This window comes from Lepus europaeus, chromosome 2 (genome assembly GCF_033115175.1).
Source record: "Lepus europaeus isolate LE1 chromosome 2, mLepTim1.pri, whole genome shotgun sequence".
NCBI lineage: Eukaryota > Metazoa > Chordata > Mammalia > Lagomorpha > Leporidae > Lepus > Lepus europaeus.
This window is the reverse complement of record NC_084828.1, coordinates 124,558,209-124,577,119: the sequence shown is the minus strand read 5'-3', so window position 1 is coordinate 124,577,119 and position 18,911 is coordinate 124,558,209. Positions and strand designations below refer to the sequence as shown.

Below are 18,911 nucleotides of genomic sequence, written 5' to 3'. Positions count from 1 at the left end.
GGCAATAATTTCCTGTTCCCCTGTCAAGCTAAGTGAAAGGCAAACTAGTGCACGGTGGCTGAAAGCATTTCCTTTTGATTAAGTGTCTGTCTGAATATCGCCCTCCCCCTCCGTCAGGCTCCTCCTCAGCCCCTACCGTGTTGCTGATGCTGCTGTCTGTAGAACAAACAGAGAGAACCGGAGAGGGGCACAGCCTGGGCGTCGCACCCTAGATACTCCTCTGTTTTATTTCATGATTGAAGATGGCCTAGCTCATTAGGATAGAAATTAAACACAGCTCGCATTACAAGGTGCATGCCAGAGAAGGTGCAGCCTTCGTCATGTGGAATTCCAGGTTTGAGATGAAGAACGCTTGGAAACCCTTACATGCAGCTTTCGGCAAGGCAGCTGTGTGTGCTGTGTGCTTAGCACAGTGCGAGCCCAGGCAAAACTTGGAAGGGTCCAAAGTGTATTCTCCTCATTTGGGGGCCCTTTCTCTGTCTTTCCACCACTCTGCCTTGCCCCCTATATATGAGGCAGGGGGCGGGAAACTGCTTCCTTCTGCTGAATCCTTCACCTTCATCACAGAGCATGTCGGTGACCGGATGTGCGGCTTTTCCCCTTGCATTGGCCGGTTCCTGGACATCTGTCCAGGGGACATGGTACAGATCTCCACAGGTTTCACACTCAGTCCCACAAAACTGCCCTCCTCTCCTAACGCCAAGCACAAGCCGCATGTCCCCAGGTTACCCACGACGTAGGTGTGAAATGGTTGAATGAATGAATGGAAGTGACTTGTTGTAAAGGAAGTGTGGTGGAAGAGGTGAGACACTTCTTGCTAAGCCACCAGAGCCCCTGGGCTGGCAGATCCACTCCTCTGCCCTCGCTGGGTAAAGAGAGACATATCTCCTTCTTCAAGCAGGTGGACAAGGCCCTTGAGGAGCGTGGATTGGATACCTTGGAGTCAAGATACTTACATCCTAAGAGAGATGATAGCAGAGGCAGGCCTGAGTTTGGAAGTAAATCCATTAAGCGTCCAAGAAATAGTTTTAATTTACCAAAATAAAACACGTAGGAAACACTAGTCACCAACACTAGCAACTACATCATACACATTTTGAATAGTTACAGCAGGGTGTTGTATATTTCATTTTGCTTTTGGAAACTTTTCAGGATTGTCTTCCCTTTAAGTTTAGAAAAGGTGCTTGCAAACTCATGTTGCTTTGGGGCAGGTGGATGCACCCAATGGCATTTTTTTTTTTTTTGACAGGTAGAGTGGATAGTGAGAGAGAGAGAGACAGAGAGAAAGGTCTTCCTTTTTGCCGTTGGTTCACCCTCCAATGGCCGCTGCAGCCGGCGCATCTCGCTGATCCGAAGCCAGGAGCCAGGTGCTTCTCCTGATCTCCCATGGGGTGCAGGGCCCAAGGACTTGGGCCATCCTCCACTGCCTTCCCGGGCCATAGCAGAGAGCTGGCCTGGAAGAGGGGCAATCGGGACAGAATCCAGTGCCCCGACCGGGACTAGAACCCGGTGTGCCGGCGCCGCAAGGCGGAGGATTAGCCTGTTGAGCCACGGCGCCGGCCCCAATGGCATTTTTAAAGCAACTTTTACCTTTCATTTACATCTGGAGTCTGTGACACAGGAACCCCTATGGCCGCCCTAGTAAAGCCTAGAGATTCTTTCTCAGAAAAAGAGTTTGTAAATACATAACATAAACTACACAGGTTTCTAATTAAATTGAAGTATACTTCAAAGTATTCATACTTCAAAGTGTTTGAAAGCCTAATTTGTGACATACACTTCTTTATTAATGAATTAAATAACAAGTTCTAAGAGTGGGTCAAAAACCAAAAACCCTCATGCCCAAGTGACTATGAGCACCCATGGTGAGTGTACATTACTTCTGGAGATCTCTGAAGCAAAAAATAGAAAAATTTCTGTGAGAGGCCACGTTGCATGTAACGTGAACACCTCTGTGGTTTCCCGCCTGTGCTCATCACTGAAGAAGATGCTAATGCAGAAGCAGGTGCTGCCTGGACACCTACACTCCACTGCACATGGAGCGCCTCGCTTCCAGACCCGACTCGGCCCCCACGTCCAGCTTCCTGCTGGTGTGTGTCCTCGGGGAAAGAGGGTGAAGGCTCAAGTAGTTGGGTCTCTGCCACACCCATGGGAGAGTCAGATGGAACTCCCAGCTCCAAGCTGTGGTCAGCCCCGTGAAGCCCACACTGTGCGCATTTGAGAAGTGAATCAGCTCCCAGTTCCGAATGAAGAAGGGCATTGGCTCCTCTCTGCTGAGACTCTCGGGGCAAATGGCATCACAGAGGTGAGAGGGAGACATCACAAGACTAGACAGGAAATTGTGATCAGACTAGACAGGAAATCAGAGCCCAGGGAGGAGCTTATGACTTCCCACTAGGCCCCACCTCTTAAAGCTCCCTCTATATCAACCCTGCCACACTGCGAATGAAGCCTCTCATGGAGCCCTGGGAGAACAAACCGCATCCAAACCAAACAAGCAGGAAAAGCTAGCATGTATTAAACACTGAAATGTGCTAGAATTGGTGCTATATTTATATTCTCATGCTTGATCTCCAAGAAAAAAAGAATGATGGACTGTTGTTATCTCCGTTTCTGAGTGAAGAAAGGGTCTCAAGAGACTCAGCAAACGACCCAAGGTCACACCATTCCTACATCTCCCTCTCCCCTGGCCTGCCTGTCCTGGCTCTGCATCCACAGCATGAGATGGAAATGGTTGCCAATCCTGTATAGCGATTCGTCAGCAGCCCCCATGCAGCTTCACATGAGGGCATCTCCATCCTCCTTGAACTTGATCTCTCAGCGCCCTTCAACACTGCTGTCCCCCTAATCCCTGTGCAGACAGTCTTCACTTTTGGCTTCTACGTGGACACTGGCCTGGTCTCCTCCTCCATCTTTGCCGCTCCCTCTCAGTTTCTGTAGCTGCTGTAGTGTTGCCTCCATTACTCAGAGTGCTGGAGCTCCTCCAGGCCCGTCCTTGGCCCTCTTTTCTAGCTGCGCACTGTCTCCCTCAGCAGCTGATATAGCCCAGGGTGCCCCCTACCTCCAAATGTAGAGAAACCCTGTTTGTATTCTGAGCTGCAGGCTAACATGAGTACCTCATGGGTGTGTCAATCCTATGTGCCCACAGCTGAGTCACAACCCTTCTATGTCAACAATAAACCCTACTTCAGTGACAAGCACGCTTCTTCATCTGGTTGCCCAAGTCGGAAGCTTGAGAAAGGTCCATTCCTCCTTCTCGTTCACCCTCATCTTCCAACACTAAGTCCCACAGATTTTACCTGCCAAGAATGCCTGGAGTCTTCCCAGTTTCTCTCTACTGCACTAAACCCAATGTCAAGGTGCCACCCTGTCTCATCAGGATTCCTAACTCACCTCCTAGCTCCTCTGCTTGTCTGCTTTAAGCCTGTTTCCCTTGCTTCATTTTTTTGGTTTTCCAGTCCTCCTTCATATTAACACCAAAAATCCTCATTGGATCTGGCCCCAACAGCCCCTATCAGACACTTCTGGAGTCCCTCTACCTATTGCTCTCTCCTCTTCCCATGCCCTGAAATTTTTTCCATTCTCAGTCACCCATGACTCTTGCTGTCTCTGAGCCTTTGCACACACACTGTTCACTCTGCCAGCACTGCTGGTCCCTACTCTCTTCACTAAGTTAATTCCTACTTCTCTTTTGGATCTCAGTTTATTTTTTAAAAATATTTCTTTAAATTTATTTAAAAAGCAGAGTTACAAAGAGGGAGAAGAGGAAGGAGAGAGAGAGAGAGCTTCCATCCGCTGGTTCATTCTCCACATGGTCACAACAGCAGGGGATAGGCCAGGCCAAAGCCAGGAGCCAAGAGCTTCATCTGGGTTTTCCACATGGGTACATGGGCCCAAGCACTTGGGCATCTTCTGCTGCTTTCTCAGGAACAATAGCAGGAAGCTGGATTGGAAGTGGAGCAACTGGACCTCGAACTGGCACCCATATGGGATGCCGGCATCACAGGTAGAGGCTTAACTTGTAATGCCACAATATGGGTCCTTGGATCTCATTTCAAATGTCACTTCCTGGGGCTGGCACTGTGGTATAGTAGGTAAAGCTGCCGCCTGCAGTGCCAGTGTCCCATATGGGTGCCAGTTCAAGTCTAAGCTGCTCCAGTTCTGATCCAGCTCTCTGCTATGGCCTGGGAAAGCAGTGGTGGATGGCCCAAGTGCTTGGGCCCCTGCACCCGCATGGGCGACTCAGAAGAAGCTCTAAGCTCCTGGCTTCCGATCGGCCCAACTCCATTCCTTGCGGCCATTTGGAGAGTGAACCAGTGGATGGGAGCTCTCTTTCTTTCTGCTTCTGCCTCTCTATAACTCTGCCTTTCAAATAAGTAAATAAATCTTTAAAAATAAAAAAAGATGGCCGGCGCCGTGGCTTAACAGGCTAATCCTCCACCTTGCGGCGCCGGCACACCGGGTTCTAGTCCCGGTTGGGGCACCGGATTCTATCCCGGTTGCCCCTCTTCCAGGCCAGCTCTCTGCTATGGCCCGGGAAGGCAGTGGAGGATGGCCCAAGTGCTTGGGCCCTGCACCCCATGGGAGACCGGGAGAAGCGCCTGGCTCCTGGTTTCGGATCAGCGAGATGCGCCGGCCGCAGCGGCCATTGGAGGGTGAACCAACGGCACAAGGGAAGACCTTTCTCTCTGTCTCTCTCTCACTATCCACTCTGCCTGTCAAAAAAAAAAAAAAAAGAAAGAAAGATAAAATAAAAAAAGATAAGAAGAAGAAGGCCTTAAAAAAAAAAAGTCACTTCCCTAGACATGCTTTTCCTAATCACCCAGTCTAAGTCAACTTCATCAATGTCCCAATTTTACACTTAGATTATACTTTCCATTTGTTTGGCATTATAATCATTCAAATAAAAACATGAGGCAAATAAAATTTAATGGGGCTTCATTGAGCAAAGGTCAGTTTGTGAATCAGGCAGTCCTCAAAACCAGAAGAGGGATCTAGGCAGCTCTACTCCACAACATAGGTAAGTTGTATTTCTAGATGGAAGATGGAAATGGCCAGAGACAGCTTGCTCCGTCACAGCTTAGTGTGGTCTTATCTGAATGTGGTCTCATTGGCTGGCAGCCTCTGATTGACTGATGAAGCACAGCTCTGGGTAGTTGCTACAAAAGTTTGCTCCTAAGTTAGGGTTTATGTAATGTTAGATTGCAATTCATTACATAAGGACTCAAAGTACAGAGGCATCCTCAAGCCAAATTTAGTTTAATTTAGCATAATGAAATAATTCATCATTTACTATCTATCTCCCCTCCTATGACTGAAGATGCATAACAGCAACAGCCATCTGCCTCTCAGCCCGTCCTGCAAGCCTAGCCCAAGGCTTGGCACATCACTGAAATTTGGTACATTTCTTTTGAATTAAATTAATTATAAGAAAGTCTCTATTTAGACTTTTCTAGAGTGATACAGGTCAACAGATGATTTTGTAAGTTCAAAGAAAATAAATAAGAACTTAATCTTTTAACTCAAAGAATCTGAAAAGAATCCTATTCTACTTTGTTGCTGCTTGAGTAAAAATAAAGAATCAAAGTTTCCTTGCGCCATGTGTCAATGTCTATCATTAAAATACTTGGCTAAATCGTTTATGCACCTGGTGGTTTCCAAATGCGTCATTATACACCCCACAGGAGGTTAGTGCCCACGCGAGAAAATGTTCTTACCATGTATAGTCATCTTCATGGTTGTCAAAATGGATGTCCTTGTGCAGACATCAAATCTAGCTGGCTGGGGCCAGAGCTGTGGCACAGAGGGTAAAGCCACTGCCTACAGCGCTGACATCCCATAGGAGCACTGGTTCAAGTCCCTGCTGCTCTAATTCAGATCCAGCTCCCTGCTAATGCTTCTGGGAAAGCAGCAAAAGATGGCCCAAGTGCTTAGGCCTCTGCACCCACGTGGGAGACCTGGAAGAAGCCCTTGGCTCCTGGCTTCAGATTGGCCCAGCTCCAGCTGTTGTGGCCATTTGAGGAGTGGACCAGCAGATGAAAGACCTCTCTCTCTCTCTCTTTCTCTCTCTCTGCCTCTGCATCTCTGTAACTCTGCCTTTCAAATAAATAAATTAAAAACAAAACTAGCTTGCTGGCAAATGAATGTTTGCTTTGGATTTTTTAAGAAAGGTTAAATGTGCTTTTCTTTTTGTAAAAATCATCCTGGACCCCAGGTTTGACAAGTAGCTTCCTGGGAAGTCATGACATACAGTATTAGTAGAGTGTAATACAGGGGAACCACAAAGGGGCCCAAGTGGGGTGAGATGGCAAATGATATCATGATCTGACCACGTGACAACCCACATGTCAGACCCACATTGATTCTGTCAGCCTCACTAGGCCACTGGGGTGCCTTAAATATGCATTCAGTCCATCCCTGCTGTGTCAGCCTTTAAATCAGAAATCTCCCTCACCCATATCATATGCTTTTTTTTTTCTTGGTCAAATGCAAGGTGCATATTTTAGCTCATTACTCCTGTCTTCCCAGCAGTATCAAGCTGTGAATAATGTCTAAGACACACACACATTCAGAAGCAAGCCATTTAAAACAACACATTTGGGCTGCTAATCACCTGCTTTTTAGCCTCTTTGACTTGTAGAGGAGCTGTGACCATAAGAATGGCACATGATACTCTGCCCAAGTGACACTTGATTTCAGTTTTCACAACTCCATTATTGCCTTAAGAGCAAAAGGAACCTGTTGGGTGCTTCACAAAATGACTAGGAATTACATTGACTGCCTCTGCCTGGAACTAACCATTGCCCTCCAATAAGGTTAGCCATGTGCTCTCAGAGGAAACAGACAGCTGTCAGAAAGGAGAGGCACAACCTTTGAGTTCTCCTGGTAATTCTGTCCTGATGCTTTAAGCATGAGGATTTCCAAAATTTGACTGACAAAACTAAGTGTCCTGTGCCCCCATCCTGATGTCATTCACTTCTAATATTAGCAGCAGAGCAGTTCAGGTTCACCCGAGAAAGAGGAGCTTTTATTTTGAGTGGAACAGGAGCAGATACTAAAAATGAACATGATGAAACTTCTTTCTGGTGTATCTGACACAGATAAAATAGGTGAACCTGTGCAGTGAAACTATTTTGAATCAAATGGAAAAGGAGTTCAGTCTATTTGAAAATTTGAGATGCTTACAGAAGTTTTAGGTAGCCTCATTCATGTGAACACTGAGGAATTAAGAAATAAAGTGAAATTATATAAAATTGTTTGGTTGCTCTTTGTAATAAAAGATCATGAGGTGTTTGTAAAATTTCCATATGTGTGAGATGAGGGCCCCAAAGTCTTTAAAGCCAGGATGATTGGTTAACTTAATCATTATTTAGTGTGATAGTCACACAGACTACTGAATAATGTATTTCAGACTCTTTAGATCAAATGTGTCAAGTGCATGGGATCTTCAAAAAGTTCACTAAAAGTGCATGTTAAGAAAAAAATGAATTTCAAAATTTTTTTCCCAAAGAAGCCTTTTATTTGAGGAATATAAATTTCATAAGTACAACTTTAGGAATAATGTGATTCTTCCCACCACACCCACTCCTCCTCCTCCTCCCTCTCTCATCCCAGTCCTATTCTCCATTAAGATTCACTTTCAATTAACTTTGTAGACAGAACACTAACTCTATACTAAGTAAAGATTTCAACAATTTGCACACACAAACACACACACAAAAAAAAAACTTTTACAGTTAATTCTCACAATACAACTCATTAAGCACAGAGGTCCTGCCTGGGAAGTTAGTGCACAGTGACTCTTGTTTATTTAACAACACTCTTGTGTATGACATCAGTGACCACCTGAGGCTCTTGACATGAGCTGCCAAGCCTTTTGAATCCACAAACTGTCAGTATTTAGACAAGGCCATAAGCAAAATGAAAGTTCTATCCTCACTTCAGAGAAAAGTACATTCTTTGATGGCCGCTTCTTTCTGCTTGGGTCTCATTCACAGAGATCTTTCATGCAGACATTTTTTGCCACAGTGTCTTGGATTTCCATGCCCAAAATATTTTTCATGGGCTTTTTAGCCAAACCAGGATAACTTAAGGGCTGATTCTGAGGTCAGAGTGCTACTTAAAGTGATTTTCTATGAATCTGCTGTATGGACTACTTCCTATTTATATAATCACTTTAACACTTATTCATATCTATGTGTTTGGTCACTTTAGCACTTAATATGATCACTTTAACACTTAAGATGACATTTTTACTATCCAGCTTAATTGGATTTGGGGTCCCATGGCAAGCTTTTAAACTGTACCCTTAGAAACAAGTCTGTAGGAATGTATGCAGAATTATCCAGCTTTAGAGTTACAAACTTCCTCCTCCTTCTCTTATTTATACTCTTATTTTTTACTGAGATCTGTTTTCAATTGACTTTATACACATATGATTAACACTATGTTAAGTAAAGAGTTCAACAAATAGTATGAAGAAAACAAAACAAAACAAAAAAACTGTTCCTCAACAGTCAAGACAAGGACTGTTCAAGTCATTGCTTCTCAAAGTGTTAATTACACTTCTACAAATTTCCTTTTAGGTGTTCTATTAGTCATCACAGATAAGGGAGAACATATGGTATTTGTCCCTTTGGGGCTGGCTTATTTCACTACGTATGATGTTTTCCAGATTCATCCATTTTGTTGCAAATGACCGGATTTTCCTTTTTTTTTTTTTTTTTTTTTTAACCACTGTGTAGTACTCCATAGTGTTCATTTCTTATAATTTCTTTAATCAGTCTTTGGTTGATGGGCATTTAGCTTGATTCCATGTCTTAGCTATTGTAAATTGAGCTGCAATAAACATGGTGTGCAGATAACTCTTTTATTTACTGATCTCATTTCCCTCAGTTAAATTCCCAGGAGTGGGATGGCTGGGTCATACGGTAGGTCTTTATTTAGATTTCTGAGGTATCTCCATACCGTCTTCCATAGTGGCTTTCTCAGTTTACATTCCCCACATCCTCACCAGCATTTGTAGTTTGTTGATTTCTGTATGAAAGCCATCCTAACTGGGGTAAGGTGAAACTTCATTGTGGTTTTGATTTGCATTTCCTTGAGGGCTAGTGATCCTGAACAGTTTTTTATGTGTCTGTTGGCCATTTGGATTTCCTCTTTTGAAAAATGCCTTTTTATGGGACCCGGCACCGTGGCTCACTTGGTTAATCCTCTGCCTGAGACGCCTGCATCCCATATGGGTGCCGGGTTCTAGTCCTGGTTGCTCTTCTTCCAGTCCAGCTCTCTGCTGTGGCCCGGGAAGACAGTGGAGAATGCCCCAACTCCTTGGGCCCCTGCACCCACATGGGAGACCAGGAGGAAGCAACTGGCTCCTGCTTTGGATTGGCGTAGCTCCAGCATAGAGGCCATTTTGGGAGTGAACCAACGGAAGGAAGACCTTTCTCTCTGTCTCTCTCTCTCTCTCTCACTGTCCATAACTCTACCTGTCAAATAAAAAATTTTTTAAAAAGAAAAAGAAAAAGGCCTGTTTAAGTCCTTTGCCCATTTCTTAACTGGGTTGTATGTTTTGTTGTGGAGTTTCTTGATCTCTTTATATAATCTGGTTATTAATCCTTTATCAGTTGCATAGTTTTCAAATAATTTCTCTCATTCTGTCAGTTGCCTCTTCACTTTTCTGACTGTTTCTTTTGCATTACAGAAGCTTCTCAATTTGATGTATTGTAGAGTTTCCCCAATGTTCTCTAATAATTTGATGGTGTCGAGTCATAGATTTAGTTCTTTAATCCATTTTGAGTGGGTTTTTGTATGAGGTGTAATAGGGATCTTGTTTCATACTTCTGCATGTGAAAATCCAGTTTTCCCAGCACCATTTGCTGAAGAGACTGTCCTTGCTCCAGGGATTGGTTTTAGCTCCTCGGCCAAATATAAGTTGGGTGGAGATGCTCGGATTGATTTCTGGTGTTTCTATTCTATTCCATTGGTCTATCCATCTGCTTTTTACCAGTATCAGGCTATTTTGCTTATTATAACTGTCTTGTTATGCCATCTTCCCCCTAACTCTTCCCTGAGACTGCACTCTCCCTTCAAATCTTTTTGCACCAAAAGAAACACCACTTAATTCTATTTTTCCACAAAGTGTTGAAGTGCCTGTGTATTTGGGTTGCTATTATTTAAAAGAGTGTAAAGGGATTAGAGTAGCTGGACAATTGCCACATCTGCACTCAGTATTCTGAGGCTAGAGAAGGAGGCAGGAGGAGGTAGATGGCCAATTTGGAATCACAGAAATAGTGTTGACATTTGATGCTTGTGATTGAAGGTAGTTAGTTCCTTCTACCGTCTCCATCTGAAAAGTGAGTGGCTCATCATGTGCTGAGAGAGCTTTAAGTGGTTCAGGTCTCACAAAGAGACTTACCTGCATGAGGTAAAGGTAGTACACTGATACATCTTTCATGTGCAGAAAGATACATTGCCTAGAAATTGCCACCTGGGGTTGGGCATTTGGCCCAGCAGTTAAGCTGCCAGTTGGGATGCTCACATTCCAGAACAGAGTGCCTAGGTTCAGATCTCAGCTCCCCTCCCAATTCTAGCTTCTTGCTAATGTGTTTCCTTGGAGGCAGCAGGTGATGCAATGACTGAAGTGGTCAAGTTCCTGCCATGTGGGAGACCCAGATTGAGTTCCCTGCTGCTGCTTTGGCCTGACCCAGTCCCAGATGTTGCAGGTGGGGAGAGAGTCAGCACATGGGAAGTCTCTCTCTCTCTCTCTCTCTCTCTCTCTCAATCTCTGTCATTCTGCCTCTCAAATAAAAAGTGATCACCTAAATTTGGTAGCCTTTCCTTCCAGAGAAAGAAGATATTTAGAGAAGTCGTTAAAGGAATTGAAGAGTTATGAGAAATAAAGACGCCAAGACTCAAAGTTTGGGACCCATCCCCAGTGTATCAAATATTTGTCTGTAGTCAAACTTTTCTTACGCTTTAAAGTTTTCTAAGCCTTTTGTTCCCAGATAGCTGTCCTGGGTGCTTAAACAGGAGGGGCAAGAACATGGACTGTGTTTAGTACTTGCTACTTTGCAGTTTGTTTTTGCTGACAGTTCCCAAGTTCAGTCTTCCCAACCCATAGCTGAATGATTGTTATCTTGCTAAGTCAGTGTCATAAGGAAAACAGAGTCTATGTCTCCACTTGGTGCTGAGGTGCTGCTCAGTAAGTGTCCAGTGACATATCCTCGCTGATTGGAGTTTGTTAAAAGAATCTCTGGGCTGCAAAGCCTTCATTCATGTTCTGCATGATGTTCTGCACCAAGTCTCCCTCCCTGTGATTCTCAGGATCACTGCAAGAAGTGAAAACTGCACAAAAACCTTCCTCTAGATCCTTTTCTCCATGATACCTATACAGTTAGGCAAATACAAGCCAGAGGAAGCCCCTGGCATGTGCTCCCAGCGATCTGCCTGGTAGTACCCACACCGCTTTCTATAAGCAAATGTTTGCTTTCCTGGGTTGTTTGCTGCACTCCAGGCTTCTTGAGGGCAGAGAATTGTGCCTTGTTGCTCTCTGTGCCCCTTGACCTTATTCATTGTCAAGAACATGGTGACCTCTCATTAAATACTTCCTGATTCATCACTGTTGAATGTGTCCACCTGGAAGACTAAGTTCTTCATATACAAATGAATGTGTGTGTGTGTATATAGTTATTATTATCTGCTTTGTTGGTCTGGTTTCATTTTAGTCTTTGTTATTATCCCTAGTCCTAGTTCATTTTCCTTCTGTTGCTGTAGCAGAATACCTGAGACTGGGTAATTTATGAAAGAAAAGAGGTTTATTTTGATTATTTATTTATTTTGAAGATTTATTTTATTTATTTCAAAAGTAGAGTTACAGAGAAAGAGAGAGAGAGAGAACAATAGAGAGAAACCTTCCATTCACTGGTTCACTCCCCAAATGGCTATAATGTCTGGGGCTGGACATGCCTAAGCCAGGCTCTTCATTCCATTCTCACACATAGGTAGCAGGGGCCTATGCACTTGGGCCATCCTCTACTGCTTTTTCAGATACATTAGTAGGGAGCTGAATTGGAAGTGGAGCAAGCAGGACTGGAACCAGCATCAGTATGGGTTGCCAGCATCACAGGCTGTGGCTTAACCTGTTACACCACAACACTAGCTCCTATTTATTAATTTTGAAAGTCAGAGTTACAGAGAGGGAGGGAGAGAGAGAGAGATATCTTCCATCTGCTGGTTCACTCCCAAAATGGCCACAACAGCCAATGCTGGGCCATGCTGAAGCCAGGAGCTTCATCTGGGTCTCCCACATGGGTATGGGGGTCCAAACACTTGGGCCATCTTCCTCTGCTTTCCCAGGTGCATTAGCCGAGAGCTGGATCAGAAGTTGAACAGCCAGTCCACAAACCAGCACCCATATGGGTTGCTGGCCTCTCAGGGCAAGAATTTTACCTGCTACACACAGCACCAGCTACAAAAAGAGGTCTATTTTGACTCATGGTCTTGCAGGCTGGGAAGTGCAAGATAAGGCAGCCATCTGGTGAGGGGCTCACGCTGTGCCATAGCAGGATGGAATCATGTGCTGGAAGTATATGTGAGTGCATGAGGGGAGGTCCCAGGCTTGCTGTGTAACAAACCCTCTTGCCAGAACTAATCCAATCTCTCAAGAAAGATATTAATCCATTCGTGAGGGAGAAGTCCCCATGACCAACTTACCTCACAACACCTTTACACCTTGCAGTGTGAGTTTGGGCAGGGACAAAACACATCCTAACCTTAGCATCCCCACTGTATAGCTTTTGCTCTAGATTGCTGTCCTTCAAAATCAGTAGGCTGTTAGACTGCAAAGAAAGGTCTGGTTGCACATACTAAGACTTTCTCAGACTACTAGAAGAACAATTTCTTATGAGTATTATCTTCACAGGAGAGATCCATCTATTTTTCTTCTATTTAGTAGTTCAAAATATTTCTCACATGCACTTTATGCAATAGTTTTCTTCCAGCTGGACAAATCTAATTCATATGGGAAAATTCAACACACATCTATGAAAAGGTTAGAAGGGTCAAAAAGCATCAAATGTCATTACATCTTGCACTCCTATACTGTGCAACACTTTCTACATTTATATATTATTTTTGTTTATTTGAAAGGTTTAGAGAGAGACAAAGAGAGAGAGCAAGAGATCTGCGGATTCACTCCTCAAATGCCCGCAACAGACACGGCTGGGTAACATCAAAACCAGGAGCTGGGAACTCAATTCGGGTTTCTCACATGGGTGAAAGGCACCCAAGTGCTTGTGCCATCACCTGCCACCTCTCGGGATACACATTAGCAGGAAGCTGGAATCAGAAGCAGAGCCAGGGCTCAAGCTCAGTCACTCCAATATGGATCCCGACTAGTATCTTACCACTGTATAAAATGCCCACCCTACTGTACAACACTTAACTATGTCTCACTATGTTCTGCCCCCAATAAGTCATTCTAAATGAATGACACAGCCATCAACAGCCCATCTTACTAATGAAGAAATTGAATCCCAGAGAAAAGGAGCAAATTCCCCAGGGTCACCAGCTAGCTGTAAAAATGGGTCACAACTTCAGTCTTTGAACTTCATGCAAAATGATGCACTTAAATTTTTTTCAAATTTATTTATTTTCATTTTATCTGAAAGGCAGAGAGACGGAGAAAAATTTTCCATCTGATGGTTCATTCCCCCAGATGCCTACAATAACCAGGGCTGGACGAGGCCAAAACCAGTCTGATCAGTCTGAGTGCCTAGTGTCAGTGACAGAGGCCCAAGTACTTGAACCATCACCTGCTGCCTCCCAGGATCCCCATCAGCAGGAAGTTGGATGGGAAGTGAAGTAGCTGGGACTCAAATCAGGCACACCGATTTAGGATGCAAGCATCTCAGGAAGCAACTTAGTCCACTCCACATGATGCACTTTTGGCTGCATTGCCAAATTAACTGTGTTGCTTAGATGTAATTTTCTTGACAATAATAATAAGCAGAAGAAAGAAATATGTTGCAAAAGTAGGAATGCTGATCGTTAGCCCTAATGAAGTCCAAACTAATGATGAATCAAGGGAGAAGCTGAAGAAGCAGAGCTGTGGCACTGGTGGAAAATTTTGTTCTTGTTCATTCATTTGGGGTGGAAATAGGAAGGGAAATTGTAAATTGCAACATGTCTGATCAGAGAGTAAGGGTCGCACATCTCTTCAATGTCACAATCACTTCAGCTTCGTTACCTCTCCTTGGACCCCTACACTAATCCTTTCAAGTCTCATTGCTCTCATTTGGGACTCCCTATACTAATTTGATGAGACCTCATTAGTCTCAGAATTTGGTTTCTCCTCTGACAGCGGTTGGTCAGAAGACAGAAAAGTAGGTTGAGCCTGGATCTCCAAAGAGAAAGATTTATAGGCAAATGAATATGAGAATTCCTACTTCCATCTCTATTTAAAAACCAAAATTGTGCTGCTTTTCCTTTGTAAAATTTTGGGGATGAAACAAAAAATGTTGAGGGAAGAAAAGAAGACTCAATTTAAAAGGACCTTCCTACAGTAATTTTATATTGCCTTGTATAGAAAAGAATTAGAATATAGTTAAGCTAGCCTAAAGGATAGTTCTATATTTATTCTTCTAACAATCCCCATCACTAGGAAAAAAAAGCTCTTTTTTTTTTTTTTTCAAGTGAATAGGTCAGGGGCTGGTGCTGTGGCGCAGTGGGTTAACGCCCTAGCCTGAAGCGCTGCTCCTCTTCCAATCCAGCTCTCTGCTATGGCCTGGGAAAACAGTAGAAGGTGGCCCAAGTCTTTGGGCCCCTGCACCCAAGACGTTTCCCAAGACCAGAAGCCTGTCACAGCAGCTTTACCTCTGCCACTGCTCTTGTCAAGAATTAAATCACCAGAAATGAGATACTACAGTCATAGTTAAATATGCGGAGTCCCACCAGGAAGCAATAACCATGTGTTGCTTTACTTTTGTTCTAGGAATCTTGGGAAATCAGGACTCAGAGTTTCGTGCTTGGGTCTTGGTAAGTACTTGTGGGGTAACTCATGTGGGGATGGACTGCAACATGGGGGACTGGGGAGGGGCCAGTGACTGCTTGTGATACAGGTGGGGCTTCTGTCCCAGATGAGGAGACTTCCTGGCCAGCCTTGCCCCACTTCTGCTTCTGAGTCTTTCCCACCTGCATGGCTCTCTCCCACTCTAAACCCCAGGAACCATTGTGTTTATGGTGCTTTCTGGGGGCCCTTCATACAGAAAGGAACTGATTCTAAAAGGACTCAGGTGTCACACCCACTAAGGAATGGAAAGGACCTCATGGCGTGGACTTACATTGCTCATCTCACCCCTCTCTTGAGTCCCCTGAACTTTTAACAGCCTTATTTTACCTTTGCCTAATTTACTCACTTATTTTTCTGTACTGTTATGCACTTTACATACTTTTATAACCTGCTTTAAATTCTTGGAGGGCAAGGTGAGATAGGTACACATTAATATACACTAATAAATAAAAATTGTTGTTTTCCCAGAAAATGTGAATGTTTAAAGAGGAATAAGTAGAGATGGCTGTTCTAACAGCACAAGGATGAATCTGAAATGGTGAAACCTGAGTGTTAGACTTGAGGAGGCATGAGGCGAGGCTTCCATCTCCCAGCTATGGGAAAAGGCACTCATCACCATAGACCTCTTCCTGTGACCTAAAGGAATCTTGAGCAGAATGGTGACTGAGGAACTAATGAGAAGTGATCAGATTTCAACTGTAGACAATGAAGACTTTTCTGTTAGATTCTATGTTGGCTTTGAGAGAAAAGAGAAAAATCAAAGCTACATTTTGAGTTTGTTGTCTGACTTCAGAAAGAGTGGGCTTGCCAATAAATGAGAGGTGGAAGAATGATGGAAGAAAGTCTTAGGAATGAGGAAGATTAGGAGTTTGATTTTGGACATATAGAGATATCTATTAGACATCTAAAAAAGTTGTCATATAGACAAATGGATATACAAACCTGGAGTGTAGAAGAGCAGTCTTGGCTAGATATATACCTTGTGAACATTCCACATGTAAATGCTGTTTAAGCCACAACACTGGATGAGAACACCAAGAGAATATGTATAGATTGTATAGGAAACAGAAGTACATGGTCTGAGGCCCAGGAAATACAGCGTGAAGAAATTAGAGAACTGAGTAAGCTAACAAAACTAAAAATAAGCAGTCACTGTGGTGGAAGAGGAATCAGGAGAGAACAGAGTCCTAGAATACAAGTGAAGAAAACGTTAAGAGGAGAATGGAGTGATGAACCTAGTCCATTACTGCTCAGATCAAGCACTGACTAGGTAGACACAGGAAGGTCATTGATGACTTTGAAACGACCCATTTGGTGCAGTGGTAGGGCCTAAAGCATGATGAGAGTGAACTCAAGAGAGAATGGAAAGAAAACAGCCATGGGCCGCTTTTCTGATAACTGCTGTAAAGAGAAGCAGAGAAATGGAACATAATTTTGGAAGGGCAAGTGCAGTCAGAAAGGATGCCTTCACACATGGAAGGGATGATAGCTTGTTTATATGCCAAGGGGGAAGTCACTGTGAGAAGAAAGTTGATGCAGGAGAAGGAAAGAGGAGGATATCTGGAATGATTTCTCAAGATCACAAAAGGTTGATATGAAAGAAGAAGAGAATGTGTTTTGAGGCTAGTAGGGGATTGATGGGGTGATAATTGGTATTTAAGATGTTATTTATTTATTTATTTGAAAGGCAGAGGAAGAGAGAGAGAATCTTTCATCTGCTGGCTCACTCACCAGATGGCCCTAATGGCCAGGGCTGCTGCCTTCCCAGGCACATTAGCAGGGAGCTGAATTGGAAGCAGAGCTCTGATATGGGATGCCAGCTTAATCCACAGTGCCACAGCACCAGCCCCGATGGGATGCTTGTATTGGCCATATCTTATAGAAACTTTCTTCTACTGCTTCTGTATTCTCAGTGGAAATCAGAAGCTAGGTTGTCGGCTGTGAGTGAAACTGGGGAGAGGCTGTTGAAAGGTTGAGGAGAGAAGACAAGTAGGAGAGCAAAAGACTGAATCAACCAGGAATGCACACAGCATTAAGGACCTGGTTGAGATTAGTGCTGGGAAATTTGCGGTGAAACCGTCCCCATGGCTGTGTGTTTTTCCTCCGCAATGCAGCTGTGCAGGATCAGGTGCAGCTTTCAGAAGATAAGGGGAGGCCAAAAACCTGTGGGTTGATGAAAGGCAGATATTAGAGTAGTGGGCCTTGGGATTTCACTGAGTAGGGAGGAAAACGAGGACTATAGCCTAGGAAATGAGCCAGGAGCTGGAATGAGGAACTTGAGGGACAGGGAAAAGCAGGCAGAGTTAGTGAATCGTACAACCCAGATGAAACAAAGCAGAGTTGGAGTAAAAGCATTAGAGATAGTAAATTGGAAGGACAGGAAGTGGTGATTGGAAAGAGAAATGTTTAAAAGAGGTCATGGAGGGGCCCAGTCCCTGGCAGTGACAAAGCCTAAGGGCTGCCCATTGGGAGAGGGTGGCTGAGGGTGTGTTTTAGACAAGACCAGCAGAGGAGAGTTTGAGCAACTGAAAGATGAAGGTTAGGGAAGGATCATCTTCAAGGTCATTAAAAATATGGCAAAGCTACTACGAGAGCGAGCAACAGTGAGCCAGCGGCTGAGTCTGAAAGAGGAGAGGGAAGGATGAGGGGTGCAAGAGGAGGACCTGATGAGGTGAGATTCCAAGCTGCTGTGTGTGAGAGCGGGTATTGCAGACGCTGAAGCTGTATGTTCTGCCTAAAGATCTGACTCGGGAGGTAAAGGTGGATTTTGTCCACCATAAATCCAAAGAAGTTCCATTTGTTTAATATATGGAAAGACCCTGGAGATTTATGATCAGAGACAGTCTGATCTTAGTTTTTTTGAGAATGGACTTTATGGAAAATAATTCTTTAGTATCCATCATTGAAAAAACTACTTAGAAATATAAATTAAGAAATAAGTGAAAAATCATTGATCAATTATCTCCAAATTGGTATCTATGGTGGGAAATAGTTCATCAGTCCGTACATAGAAAACTCAACCCAAAGTCCTTGACACTGTAGCAAATTCAGGTGCCCCTGGAGTATCACTGAGAAATGAGTCTCTAGAGCACAGGCTGCAATTTTTTAAAAAATTCAACATGTGGTGCTGTCGCTGTGGCATAGTGGGTAAAGCTGCTGCCTCCAGTGCCGGCATCCCATGTGGGCGCTGGTTCGAGTCCCGGCTGCTCCATTTCCAATCCAGCTCTCTGTTATGACCTGGGAAAGCAGTAGAAGATGGCCCAACTCCGTGCACCCCTGCACCCGCGTGGAAGACCCGGGAGAGGCTCCTGGCTCCTGGCTCCTGGCTTCGGATCAGCGCAGTTCCGACCATTGCGGCCAATTGGGGAGTGAACCAGCGGATGGAAGACCTCTCTCTGCCTCTGCCTCTGCCTCTCTGTAACTCTGCCTTTCAAATTAAAAAAAAAAAAAAAAACAACTCTAAAAAAACAACTCAACATGTGTAAGCTGCAGGCATTTTCATAAACTTTGAAATGGGCTTGATTCAGGAGCAAGTTTGAGCTTCAAGCTTTTCTGAGAACCTGAACACTTGTGATAAGACACTGTGGGAAAAATGGGAGGAAACAAGGAGTTCCTGTGGCTGACTGGCTTCATTCAAAACCGGTAACAAAGCCTGACAGCTTGAATAAGCACTCCTGGAGAACTTTGCTGAGCTGCCTCTGTAAGGCAGAGGAGACAAAGATGCACACAATGGAATCATGTACCCGCCTTAGATAATTTGTCAGGCTCCGCAGACCCCAGCTGTCAAATCCAGGTGGAGCTGGATTACTGTTGTCGGCTTAGGGTGTCAGCTCGGTCATGGCCT

The 18,911-nt window shown here is 44.2% G+C and overlaps 1 protein-coding gene across 2 annotated transcripts in view; it reads left to right on the top strand.

Moving 5' to 3' along the window:
• Positions 1–18,911, top strand: part of KCNAB1 (potassium voltage-gated channel subfamily A regulatory beta subunit 1) — a 409,535-nt gene that overhangs the window by 284,011 nt on the left and 106,613 nt on the right. For both annotated transcript variants that reach the window (XM_062212631.1, XM_062212632.1), the window contains exon 2: positions 14,990–15,033. In XM_062212631.1, coding sequence (XP_062068615.1) covers positions 14,990–15,033 — 44 coding nt within the window. The remainder of the gene's footprint in view (positions 1–14,989; positions 15,034–18,911) is intronic.